The following is a 14,180-nucleotide window of genomic DNA, read 5'->3' as shown; positions in this document are numbered from 1 at the left end:
TTTAAATCAGGCCACACACCCCCTCCCATGCTTGCAGTGTAGTAAGAATTGTGGGAAGCGAGGAAATGTGTCCTCAGCTCGTCACCCCTGCAAGCGATCCGGTTTGTGGTGGCTGGTGGCACCTCCCGAGGTGCTCGTGTCTAGGCGAAGGAAGGAAGGAAGGAAGGAAGGACTCGGAGACCTCTTGTAATTTCTCTCCAGAGGGAAAGTCTTGCGTGAGCCCCCCTCGGTGGGAGGGAGCAGCCTTACACAACTCGGGATCGATGCAAATTGCTGGGGGAGGCTTCATCCACGTGAGTGAGAGCTGCCGGGTCACAGGTTTAGCTTTCCACTCAGTGTGTTGTGTGCGGGGTGAGTAGCAGTTAATTGTCTGCTCTACCAGACTATCGAATCTCCTTGCATTCACTGGTAGAAAAGAAGCGAAATGGTTTATTCAGATCGTGCTGATTGGACAGGGTAGTCAAGTGTTTAGTCAGACACTGAAGGACATAGAACTACCGAAGAACAAGGGAAAGGACAAAAGTTTTTTTAGAGCTGGCCTGATTAATTCACTGTTAAAATACTTATGTCCATGTTGTCATTGGTCATGATTGTTTGGGAAGGTATTCGGTGTTTTCAATAGTATTTTAAAGTCTTAGTAGGGGTAAACATAAGTTATTGTGCTCTGTAAGTAAGCTCAGTTGTCTGAAACTTTGAAGGTTGGCAGTACAGTTAGGAAAAGAGCTTAAAATATTTATGATATTAAAATCACAGTGAAGTTCGCATTTTGGTGTATTGGCTTACATAATTAAAAAGAACGTGTAACAGAACTATGTGAATTTTGTAGCTTTTAATATGAATTATCTCCTGTTTATCTTAAGACATTTCGGTTCACTAGGCTATATACAGTGGCATTACATGAGTCAAAAATACCATACATAGTCCCCTGCTGACGTAGGGATTGGCAGAGCATGCCCTGGTCCTCACTGTGCCCTGCCAGTGCTCTGCAACTTTTGACACTGACTTGCTGATCGTGCTACTTGCAGAGCATGGTTCCTCTTGCAGAAGTAGACAGCTGTCATCATGTCGTCTTTTACATCTATAAGTAAATTAGAGCATGTGTTACACCTGCATTTTTTTTAATGAAAATGCAGGTGAATTCTATCTGTTTTAAATATATGGGACACATTTATTGATGTTACACAGGTATGAATTTCCAAGGGGAAATATTAAAAGATAAAGGAAGTGGAGGCTGCCTAACCTTGACTCTGTCCAGTGTAGAGGCTGTTCTTCATGATCAGACTGATCCTGACTGGTACATAGATTTCGTGATTTTACACTGGTACCCTGAAGTGCTTGTGCTGCACTCATGCAAATCGGTTGCAGCTTTGGACATCATGGTTCTATGGGCATCTTAGAATGTGCTTGAAATAGCTGCTTATTTTCAGAAACTATGTACAGTGCTAATGAAACAATGTATTTAAGCATTTCTTCTAAAAATACAGTTTCCCTGAACTTTGGTGTAAACATAATGTATCTCATTATTTTGCATCACAGGCTCCTTGTGATCGTGTTTCTCATACTTACAGGCTTCAGTTTTACAGAAGGCTGAATTGTAAAGTGTTCCCTTTCAGCTTTTTGTGTACATGGAAGAAAAAAATAAAAACTGTTCTTTGGCAAGAGAACCCCCTTGCCCTCCCAAATGTGTGTATAATTTCAGGAAGAATCGGTGTGTAGGTCCAACCCTGTACCTGTGCAGTGCTCTGTTAGTTAGCTGGATGCTTAGTACTTCCTGCTGTGATTCCTTTGGGGGAGTAAACGCAGGGTGGTGAGTACTGGTAGAATCTGTGTGCAGGCTGCTTCATGCAAAGAGTAACTACCCAATTTGGGGAAGTTTCGCAAACGTTGTCGCACTTGTATAGCTACATTAGCAAAACCCTCCCAGTATGCAAGCGGGGACTCCAGTTTGAGGAGTTGGTCAGTGGTAAACATGCCAGCAGAGCCTTCATGATGTGCATACAACCACACCAACACAAATTATTATCAAAACTGACTCAAGTATGGTTTTGCTCATACAACCTCAGTGGCAAGCAGTGGCTGTGTTGTCACGGGTCATGTGTGGATACCTCATCTGTAGAGTTTCCTTAGGCATCGTGAGAGGTTGCCTTCAGTAAGTCCTATGGTAGAAGTCTAACTGAGGATGTGTGGCATTGTGGTAGTTAGAAAAGTACTGACCCTAGTGTGCTTTCTCTCTGTTAACTTCCGTGACATTTTTGAATTAGAAAAGCAGGGAGCTTCAGGTTTGTTGTTATGATGTTTGTGTTTTATGTTCATGTATGTTATGATGGTCTGAAGGTGCTGTAAAGAAGCACTTCAGTGAAACCTTTTGCCAAAAAAGTCTTTAAGTATCACTTATTTTTGTTCAAGTCCTGCATTGCAAAAATGATGTTCTCAAAATGGCTTTCCCTGTGACCAATCCATTGAGAATATTATTATAACATTTTCGGATTGCATTGCACATAAGGGTAAAAATACAGGTGGTACTATCAGTGTTTGGCCTTTTATCTCCTTATCTACTTCCAAAAATCTAGTGATTCATTTGAACTATTTGCATTAGTTGTATATGTGTTTGAGGCAGTACATAATGTGTTTTACTTACAATGTGATAATTTTTTTTTTAATTTTTGGAGTTGCTTATTGTCAACTTTAAAACGTGGTTTACTGCTTTATGAGGCTCTTCAAAAGAGATTTTCGGATTTAATTTTAATTGTAAATCACAAAATGTAATTTTCCACTTGTGAATTAAAGTGACCTCCAAAAATGAATACTGTTACTGGAAATCAGTGCAGGAACATCTTGAATTACTCATGGGCTTTTTGTACAGGACAGTAATTGTTGTCTAAAAGGCTGTGGCTGAAGAATCTCTGGTGTGTTAGGCAGGAAAAAAGAGGTGTGTCTGAAGACCTGGTTTGGGGTGCAGTTCCCATTGAACTAGCCCAACCTAATTGTGCAGTGGACTGAAACAGATGGTCCTTCACCTGCGTGGTTGGTTCCCATATAGAGAACATATTTCTACAGGTGCAGTGTCACCATGCCTCTTGGTGGCAGCTGGCAGGTTTCACTGATCCTGTCATGAAGCTGAACTCTTGGTGGCGTAGTGCAGAATCTGTTTAACCACGTCAGCTTGTTTTGGTACAGTCAGGCCTAGTGTGCCATTGTCAATTTTATCAGCATTAAGGGGTCCCCCTGCCTCTGCTGGGAGGTGCAAGGGGCTCTGTAGCTCATTGAGGCTGTGAAATGTATTAATGACATCTTGTAAGCCTTTAGCAGGAAATATAGTTGAAAGAATATTAAGTCAAATTTACAGTATCACTTGAGATGGCTAAACCATGCTTTTGCAAATCTTAAGATTGTTTAAAATGGAGTGGCTTTAAGTTATAATACAGTATGAGGCAGTTTTAAAAAATCTTCAAGAATTTGTAGTACGGATGCTTTAGTACTGTCATGAAAGTGAAACCAACTTCATTGAGTTTGGTTTTTTGATTTTTTTTTTTTTTTGTGGGAGATGTGGAAAATTGCTAATGAAAAAATAGCGATTACTCCATCTATATTTTCAAAGGTCTGTGTTATTTCCTCTAATATGGACATCTTTAATGATCAAAGATCTTCAATTTACAAAGTTTGTTTATATTTTATTTTGGTCGTTGGTAATATACTTTCTTAAATTAATAGCATAACATTAAGCCTTATGTTCCTGTATGTTTTCCCCCCTGTTCTCAGCTGAAGTGCAGAGAGCCCCAGAAGCACTTTGTTTGCTCTGTTTGTATTCTACACATGAAGTAACTTCTCGTGGGATACAAATTAATTGCAACCAGTAGGCTGTAAGATTGCCAGTGTGTGTAGAGATCTGCACAGATTGGGATTGCTTGTGGTGATAGTGGTCTGTAGGATTTAGGCAACAGATTTAAAAAATAGTTTTGTTTCTCTCTTACTGATTGGTTGAGGAAAGTTGTTAATAATTTCAGGAAGGAAGGATCACTGTTTTATTACATCTTATTTGAACCTACACCAGGTCACAATGGAAATGAAATGATGCTAGGGATTTACAGTACCAGATTTCTAGTTCACTTTCTAGATTACAACTATGAATTTACCATTTATTTTGGACAGGTGGGGATGAATTGCACTGCCTTGCTCCACAAGAACTTTGTCATGGAAGGCACATGGCACAGATCCTTATAACTCTTTCTGAATCAGAACTGTTTTGTCCAGGACATTGAAAAGTCAAAGTCTGAGTCTTGAAATACTCTTGGAATTTCAGATCTGTGTTGTGGAAACATGATCAGACCATCATGTAAAATGATGACTGTCAGTAGGAAATGATAGAACTAATGCATACTATATTCTTGTGGACTTTTTCTCTCTGGGTGACAATTAAATTTTCCTTGTTTGGAAGGAACCCATGAGTGATAGACTTCTAGCTAGCTGACAACAGCAATTAGTTATTTTCAGTTCATGTGCTATTTTCTCAAATTAAACCCAAAACTTTCTGCTTTTGTAGATCTATATTTCTGTGTTTGTTTCTGATAAAATGAGAAGTCATTCAGCTATAATGATGTGTACAACACAAATCTTACTCTCAGTTTGTCTCTGGTATGATTTTTAAATTTAAAAGCAACTTACTTGCATTTCATTTGGCCTCTGGACCCTCCAGTCAAATCCTGGTTCCACTGTGTGTGGCTTTGTATCTACTGTGATGAAAGTGGCTTCAGATACTCCCTACGTCCTACAGTAAAATTTGAGCTAAAATGCTGAGATGTTTTTTTGCAAGCACTGGGACATTGATTTCAGTGAGGCCAAATGCCTCTTCCTGGGTGTATTTTAAGTACTTTAAAATACAGTCTTCTGGAAGATGGCCTTCTCGGTCTATGAACTTCATCATGACGTAAATAGAGATATGAAGAGTCACAAAACGTTTTGAAGCAGAATTTTTCAAGCTGTTGAACATGTTTTACTCAGGCTGGCGGAGCTGCGTGTCCAATGGAGTTTAAATTTTTGAGGTTCAGCTCAAGATACTGTGAGTCTTTTAAAATCCTGTTTTCTTTTAATAATCAGGAAAAAAAATTGTAGTGGAGTTTTATCTTGTGTAAAATAATGTTGGGAACTAGAAGCATGGTTGAGAACAGAGGATCTCGTGCTGGGAGTAGCTCTGGCTGTAGGCAGGCAGGAAGAGGTGGTGGAACAGCGGCTGTAGCTGTCGGCAGCCACGTGACCGTAGAGTTGGGAGCTGTCAAAAGTACCTCACCTGCTATAAGCACCATTGTCATTCACAGCCAGCCACAGAGCCACAGCTACTGCGTCTAGCTCTTTGTCACTCTGCTCTTTATCAAGAGGCAGGGCAGGGAGGTTTTAATAGGCGACCCTCCAGTTAGCTGTCTTTAAGAGAGAGTTCTGTCAGAATGCCCTTTGTAGGCACAGGTGATTACTTCATAGTTCTTTTAATCTCTTCCCACAGCAAATTTATTTTCTATTGCATGTTATTGTCACTTTTTAATTTCTGAAGTGACAGTGCATTCCAGTTGAGCTGAATAACTGTGAAGGGGATTTTTTTTCCCCCTTGCATTTAATTTAAATATATACTTCAGCTGTTCTTATGATTCCATTCCTTTTTATTTCTGATCTATGTGTGTGTCTTGTGAATGGGAACAACAGTATTATTTGACCCATAATAATTTTTAAAGGTGGGATGTACTTACCCGAATATTTTATTGTCTTAAGACAGTTCCTTTATTGTCTTTAATTTATACATTAACAAGTTGGTAGTTTTCTTTACAAATACTCAAAGCAAGTATGTGACACTGACTGAAAGCTTCCAAGTTTTGTTATTCTTTTAATAGTGGATTGTTTTGAAGTGTGCTTGTTTCAGCAGTTCCTGGTCAATGCAAAGCTGGTGATACACTAAGTGAAGATACACTCCCCTCTCAGATCTCCTCCCCTCTCTAAATACTTAAAGTTATTTTTTTCTGATAAGCTCTCTGGCTGATTATTTTCTTTTATCTACTAATACCTTGCATTTACTTTGTGGTTTTTCTTTGTTTTGTACCATTCTCTTCTCCACTCATATGTAGCAGTTTGTCTTCCCTTTTCTATACTTTTGCTTTTTCTTTCAGTCCTCTCTGAAGTGTAAGGATGAGTTCAGCAACATTGCTGTTAAGTACCAATGCTCTCCACTGGCACTGCCTGCAGAGTGAAACACTCCAAGCACACTGAAGAGATGTCACACTGATCATTCCTAAATAGGAGCACTTTACTAACTTTTTTTAGTGCATTTGGTATCAGCAGTTGAAAAATAATTTATCTGTTTAAAATTGCCCTGAAACTTTAAGCCATTTGTTGGTTAACCATTTCCTAACTTAGTACATCATTTTGCCCTTTTTATGTTTGTGAGGTCAGAATCTCTTGCCTCGCGTTACCAAGCAGAGCTGGAGCCTTTCCTATTGCTTGAGTGGAGATACATTGTCTTATATATGGATTTTGGTTAGATTTGTTTGTCCTGTGTTTAACACATGGAAAACCCCTTGTCTTTAGAGGGCAATAGCTGTATTTAGTGGTGTCTTTGGCCATAAATATGGTCTTTAGAGGAAAAGATGGTTAACCTTCTTGTGGGATTTTTTTTTTCCATTATGCTTGCTCCAGTAAATAATCTGAAATACAAACCAAATTTTAAATTCTTTTTTATTTTTGCATCTGTGTTTTTCTCTTTGTCATTCTCTCCTGGTGGTCTGTGTTTTCTGTCCAGAAGAAACTAGGAGAGTCATGACCTTGCTTTCTCTGTATTGTCAAAAAAGAAATTCAGAAGAGCTTTGCCCTCAGTTTTTCTGTATGCATATAGACACTGAAAGTACTCCAGCATAGTTGTTTTAGATGTAGTTAAATATTTTATCAACATTTTTTTTGCTATTTCACATTTATGTATTTAGATACAATAAATTTTCAGCTTTAGTCTGTTCTGTTTTGTAACTTCTCTAGACTAATAAAGGCATAGGGATAAAAAAGAAGTAGTGATATGTGTCATAGAGGCAAAAAAAGAAAATGGTTTCCTTAAATCTATTGTCTCTTTTAGACTGGGTTTGGAAAGGTGCTAGGGTACTTTCAACTGCTACTGTCTGCAGTGGGAGCTGAATATTCTGCATCAAAAAAAATTATTTTGTACTTTTCCTTGGAAATTATACAGAACCATCCAGTAAGAGATGCTTGTGAATAAGGTTTTGTTTATCTTTTGTAATTTATATGTACTGATTTAAAGTTGTGGCTTAAAAGCTAGTGTGCAGGTGTTACTTTGATCTTCTTTTTCTCTGTTGGACAGACCACTGTCCTGAAAGTTCTGGTTTGCAGCCTTAATTTAGGTGAAGAGTTCAAAATTTTAAAATAAAAAACTCCTGCCGTGTATGTTCTGTAAGTCAGTTCTAACATCTTTTCCAGGCAAGTTTAGAGGAAAAGGACAAGTGAATGTAAGAGCTGTTAGACAAGCTTGTCTGTAAGTTAGAGACAAGCATGGGGCTTTGTAACAGCACGTGATCCCTCTGAACGTGCCACAGCTTGTGTGCACACCTGAGCCTGTGACTTACCTGCTTTCCAAGCAAGGAAAACACTTAATAAGCTTCTGGTGCTACCTGGTAGGATTGGGACCTTACTGTGTCCTAGTTCCCCCTGATGTGAGTGGATGATATTTGCCTGGGTTACTGGGGTGCTGAGAACATGAACCTGGGCAGGGCTGAGGGCGCTGGCTGCTGTTTGCCTGCCCGCCTTCTTGTGCCACAGCTTTCCTTCCTCACCTGCCTGTGAGAGCGCTGCGCTGCTCTCCAAGAGTGCGTAGGCATGGGGAGTGGTTAACACTCGTTTTCTCCAGTGTTTTACGTGTTATGAACAATCCCCAAAGTGAAGTTTAGATTAAATAGAATGAAGATATTTGAATTGTATTTGAATGGAAGTGCCATAGTGTCTCTGTTTGTGCCTTGCAGGAAGAAAAGGCTTCTCTCCTGCATCGCACTCAGGAGGAGCGGAGGAAACGAGAGGTAAAGTAGACTGTAAGCGTTTGCATGCACCTTGCATTTTTCTTTGATGTAGCAACATTTACAGTCCAAAATACTTCTGCTGCAGTCCTACTTAGTTCCAGAATGTTTTGTTTCAGTTTGCAAGTTCTGTATAGTCTTCTAGACTATAATTGATGAACTGTTTGACTGCTTTTAAAATGCTTCCCAGAAGTGATTTTCATCTCAAGAAGATAGTGAAGCCTGCACTGGTTGCAAAGGGAATTTTTCCTTTTATTTTGGTGCTCATTGGATCTGGTCTTTGTTAAGAAAAGATAGGTATTTGGCTAGTAAATGGCATTTTTTTGCCTTGTCTGTAATCTGTTACCATGCACTGGTCTCAGCATACTGCCTTCTGCTCCTGGTTCTGCTATGGTTTCCTGTATGACCTTCAGTAATTCACTTCCCCAGTGTGTGCCTCAGTTCTGTGAAGGTAAAATCAGAACAATGATAACTTGAATGCATCCTGAAGTGCTTTGAAATTGCCTGATAACAGAGAATCAATGACAAGCTGATGGTGAGAGGCTTCAGGAAACCTTAATACTCGTTTGTGATAGAAGCTTAATGCCACGGATAATTCAGTCTGGAATAACGCAAAGGAAAAACAGGCATTGAAAGGAAAAAACACCAGTTTAAAACCCATGAATATGTGTGGCAATATGAAAACACAATTTACTGGTACAGAATTAAAGCAAAAATGTTCATTTTGTCTGTTTTTTTTTCCTCTGATAGGAGTTGAAAAAAATTTATCTTAAAAATGATTTTTTATGTCTAACTATGTAGGATTTATGGTAAAGAAGAAAACAGGCCCTTAAAGATGTGTGTGACCCACGCTAGATTAAATACAAGTTCTGCAGTGGCTCTTGAGGACAGTTACTGTGTTTATTTTCTCTTTCCAACCTGGGTGTATAATTATGGACCAAGTTTAAGCACAAATTTCCTAGGATTTCACCAGTTAGTTTAGAATGCTGGGTTTTGAATCAAGTTTATGACAACCGTGTCCTTACCAAGATATGCAAAAAGACTTCTTTATGCTTCATGAACTTCTTGCCACATATCAAAACTACCTGTTCAGTTGCTTAATCCTGTCTGGTGTAAAGCTGGTGCAGCCATATCCTCATGCCTGTGTATGTCCACACAACACACAACCGTTTTCTGTGGCATGTATCGGATTCTCACTAAACGAATGACTCCTCCGAGAGTAAAATCAGTTATGGCTTTTAAAAAAATGCCTGTAGCAGAATCTTAGCAGTGACCTCAGACTTAAAACCTTTGCAGTTATGGGTCGCTAATTGACAATTATGTATTCTAGGATAAAACCTGTACCTAGAGAAAAGGAGAGTATACTTATGTTTTAGTTGAGCATTACATTATGATTATGAAGAGACAGTACCTCTCCGTAATTGAAACTCTCCTGCTTGCCCTCATGCTTTGCACCTTTACTGTTACGTACTCTGGAGAAAGAAATACCCTTTGGCTTATCAAAAATTTGATTTTGGTCCACGCTCCAGAGGTAATCAGAATCTTTCAGGTATATGCCTCTTCAGAGAAATTGCTTTAGGACCCAGGGTGTACAAGAAAAATAAAGGAGACATTGGATAGCAATTTCATTTGGTGTTTCTCTGGTAAGCTCAGGTTAAATTCTTAAGTTGGATGCGTCTTTATGGCACAATAAATTAGAAGTTAAGTTTTTTTGAGCTGAAAGTTTATGTGAACTTTCCCAAATGTATTTTAGTGAAATTTACAAAAACATTGTAATGTTTTGTTTGCTTTGTGGCCCTCGGAATTATGGGCTTATTATAATTCAAGGCTTAGGTTCAAATTTCTCAAAGTGGGCTTCTCTGATCTTTTGATCTTTGTACTTACTTTGCCTTCCTCAACCTTTGTAGCTTGAGGTTCATGAGCAACTACTCTATTTCCCCTTTTCATCCCCTTAGAAATTATATAGACATTATTAGAAACCTAGCTACAGTAGCCACTTCCCTTAAATATTTAATGTGCTGGGGATGTTGTCAAGGGACTCCTTGAGTGCACTTTCCATTGTACCTTAAGCAAGCTAGCCTTCAGTTCCTCAGAAAGTGAGCCATTGTGAAGGGATGATTTTAACTACTCTTTCTAGCTACTGAGGAAGACATCATAAAATTATTAACTTTATATGTCTGATTTGAAGGAGAGAGCAAGAATCTATATTAATTTCCATATTGTGCTCCTGGGCTTAAAGCTTTAAGCCTTGTTTTCATTTTGACAGCAGTATAGTTTTCAAGTAACTGATATTTTTTTGGTGTGATTTGGGGTTTTTTTTAATCCTCACATGTGAACTGCACCAGCCTCATAATAGTGATGAATTATTTGAATGGAAACACATAAATGTGTCTTCAGTTTAACCTGATCTATGCAGGAGGAGGAATGCTGTCATTGAATTTGATGAATTCTTCATCATTTTAGTATTAAGACTTTTTCTAATAAAATACAAATGCGTTTGATTTCTATAGTTTTACATGCTTCTTGAATATTAAAAATTCTTTTGTGGTATCTTAATGGCAGATTTTCACTTAAAAACATAAAATGCTTTCTCCCTGACTTACGGGATGCAAACCTTCAAATGCTTTATTTTACTAATGATGAATGCGTAATTTTAATTTAAAAAAAATTCCTTTTGAATGCAAATACATTTTATAAAATGGTAGAAATTTGAGTCAGTTCCACAATGCTGATTTCAGTTTTCTTGCTTTGTTTCACAGGAAGAAAGGCGGAGACTGAAAAATGCAATAATAATCCAGTCGTTTGTAAGAGGGTACAGAGACAGAAAACATCAGGTAAGTACTTATTTATTTAGAAAGGTGTGAAACTTTTTTTTTTTAAGTGAGACTTTCTAGTAATAATTCTGTTAAAAAAAAAAAAAAAAGTCACCTTTTCAGGTCCTGTGTGTGATCAGAAAATGGAGGTTCTTTTTCCCTCTTGGCATTTTGTTTTGAACCTCAGTGTTTTAGCAGGTGGACATTTATTCTGCAAAGCACATCTGTGACAGTGGACTTCAGTGGGATTGCACAATGGTTTTTTGGGCTGACAAAGCAAATGAGAACAGTTAGGTATTAGCAACTTCAACACACCAGTGGAGCTTATTTCCCCCCGGTGTGGCTAAGGTGGTAGTTTGAGTCAAAAATATATTCTTTTGAAGCTGCTTGTAGGGTAGATTATTCTAAGAAAGAGTTGTTTGTTTAAATTTGCTGGTAGTTACTGAGTAAACAGGATGGAAATGTTTGATTGTGATATTCTTTACTGGAAAAGCAACACGTTTGTCACCATGTGTCCTTTCTGAATTCCAGAAAGCAGTTATGGCTTTAACTATGATATTGTGTATATGTTTTGATCTCTTAAATATGTGTTGTATCCATGTTACTACTTTGCAACAGCTCTGGATGGGAAGCTGAAACAAAGTTTTAAAAGTTTTGCATCTCTATTTTAAATTGTAACCATTATTGATACATCCATGCGTGTCTTGTTTTTAAGTATTCCATCCAAAGAAGTGAGTTTGATCGCTGTGCTGATTTGGCCCAATCTGGAGGAACCTTTTCTACTGCCAATGGAGCTAATTTGACTCTTTTAGTTCGTCAGTTACTCTTTTTCTATAGGCAGAATGAGGATTCTAAGCGTTTGGTGAGTACTGCTACATACTTTGAGCTCTAGTACTTTTATTTCATATAATTTTAAAGCACCCTTTCACTTTGAAAGGATACTCCCATTGGATTTGACCAATTTAGTAAATTCATTTAAGAATTCTGGCTTTTGCTGGCCTTCACTCTGCTGGTTTTCATTTAGACAGAATAAATTAAAATTCTAGCCATTCCTAAGGTGTTTGGGTTGGTTATTTTTCTCTCACTAGTCAGTAATGTTGGTGTATCAATTGCAGAGCCACTGCAGACTTCCTAAGCTTATCAGATATTAATAATGGGCATTAAAGAATATGGTTATTTAAAAACAAACAAAAAACCGCACATAAGCCTGTTGCAAGAGTGAAGTTATCTGTAAGTGTAATTCATTCTTAAATTTGAAAGTTTAGTAGTAGCAGTCATGTAGTTTGTGCAACAATTTTTTTTCCTCTGCTGAATGTTACTGTCTTTGTATTTTGTCAGTCCTCCAAAGGTATCTAAAAAAGGACTAAAATATTACTGTCTGTGTTGCAGTAAATAATAATATAGCTCGTTATGAACAGTAAACTTGTGCATATCTTTTCCCAGGTATGGATGTGTCAGAATTTAATTAAACAGAGTTCTCAGTTCATTAAACAATTGGATGGTCCAGACAGACTTACTTGCTTATTCCAAATAAAAAGACTGTTGGGGCTGTGTTGCAGGTAAATTCTGTTTTTTAGGTGCTACTGTCTAAAATGTGTTCAGAAATTGTTGGGCATTTGTTTCTTTTTGCAGTGGGTGAAGTATTAAATGTAAATTTATTTTATGGAGAGGACTGTTAATGTTAAATATACTTGTAGGCTGTGGTGTAGCATACTTGTTTCTATGTAAGAACAATGGAATGTTCTTAAACTCCACTGACATCCAAGTTCAATGTGTGCATAAAGGATGCTCTGCCTACGGATAGGCTTAAGTGTGCTCTTAACTGTGTGCGTATAGCAATATGATTAGCAATGTCTGTGAAGTCTGGAAGGGTTTCTTGAGAATTGATGATGATTAGAAGATACTATCAGAGTTAGACTAATGTTTTGAGGATATGCTTTGGGTATATTTTGTTTTAAAACTAATAGTACTTAAGATGCCTTTCCTCACACTTTATTTTGAATTTTAAGCATGTTATGGAGTTACATTACTGGCTCCAGCAGTACATTTATTATTTGTAGTGAGGAGATCCTAAGAGGGTCATAGGAGGGTACTGGTAACACTTGGAGAAACAGTAGAAAAAAAGTTATTTTAAGGTGAATGTGAATGGGTTTTGTAGTTTTATTTTCACCTTAGTGTATATATGCCTGTGGTGAAATAAAAGAAATACCTTGTTTAACAATTCTGATTTAATTTCATTTATAGGCTATTGCAAAAATTGCAATGATGCCAGTCTGAATGTTGCACTTCCTCAGTGTCTTTTTGTATTGAAGTGGCTAAAACTGAACACAGTACTTGAGGTGTGGCTTCATCAGTGCTGAGTAAAAGGGCACAATTACTTCAATAATCTTCACCATTTCTGTGGTTACTGGTAGTTATTTCATAAGCAACCTGCTAAGAGGATGGGAAGGGCTGTATTTTTAGCATTTCAGTCTGTAACCACAGTCATTATGTTTTAGTTATACGTATGTTTCCCAATGTTCGTTCCCAGCCCATATTGCTTTGGGGCTTTCATGGCTTCATTTTCAATCTGGGTAGTAATTCATGTTGGAAAAACATGGATTTTTCTTTGCTTCTCTTCCAATTCATGCAATAGAATTCCAAACTTTCAAGTCACTGAAAGGAAGAATTTAGTAGGATTTACAGAGTGCCATATTCATAACAACCCTAAAACCAGGAATTATTATTATAAAGATGCCAACAAAAAGATGTAGCTGAACTACTGATAACGCTTGGAAACTCAGTAGAAAAAAAACTTATTTTAAGTGAATGTGATTGTATTTTTGTAGTTTTATTTTTAAATTAGTGTATATGTGCCTGTGGTGAAATAAGAGAAATACCTTGTTAAGTAATTTTTATTTAATTTCATTTATAGGCTATTGCAAAATTGCAATGACGACAGTCTGAATGTTGCACTTCCTATGAGAATGCTTGAGGTATTTTCATCTGAGAATACGTATTTGCCTGTTTTACAAGATGTCAGCTATGTGACATCATTAATTGAACAAATTTTGCACTACATGATTCAAAAAGGTGAGTAGGTAGGAAGTAGAAGTTCTGGGAAATACTCAGAAGTTAAACAGACTGTGTAATATGTGGGGACCATGTTGGTTAATCATTTTTTTGCCTTTATCACAGACATGATGAATTAAATGCTGTGTACATCAGCCTATACATAAGATGGATGTTTTGCTTGTAAGGCGATCACTGTTGAGAAATTACTTTTTGATTTCTTTGGAAATTCTGTTTATAAATTTAATATTCTACCAAATTACTT

General features: G+C 37.5%; 1 protein-coding gene across 1 annotated transcript in view; it reads left to right on the top strand.

Annotated features, from left to right (window-relative positions):
• Positions 1 to 14,180, top strand: part of UBE3C (ubiquitin protein ligase E3C) — a 70,733-nt gene that overhangs the window by 394 nt on the left and 56,159 nt on the right. The window contains exons 2-6 of the mRNA XM_008940938.1: positions 8,001 to 8,054; positions 10,811 to 10,885; positions 11,580 to 11,726; positions 12,308 to 12,423; positions 13,779 to 13,936. Coding sequence (XP_008939186.1) covers positions 8,001 to 8,054; positions 10,811 to 10,885; positions 11,580 to 11,726; positions 12,308 to 12,423; positions 13,779 to 13,936 — 550 coding nt within the window. The remainder of the gene's footprint in view (positions 1 to 8,000; positions 8,055 to 10,810; positions 10,886 to 11,579; positions 11,727 to 12,307; positions 12,424 to 13,778; positions 13,937 to 14,180) is intronic.

The sequence above is a fragment of the Merops nubicus genome, unplaced genomic scaffold (assembly GCF_000691845.1).
Source record: "Merops nubicus isolate BGI_N331 unplaced genomic scaffold, ASM69184v1 scaffold18715, whole genome shotgun sequence".
Taxonomy (NCBI): domain Eukaryota; kingdom Metazoa; phylum Chordata; class Aves; order Coraciiformes; family Meropidae; genus Merops; species Merops nubicus.
This window is presented reverse-complemented; position numbering and strand designations above follow the sequence as displayed.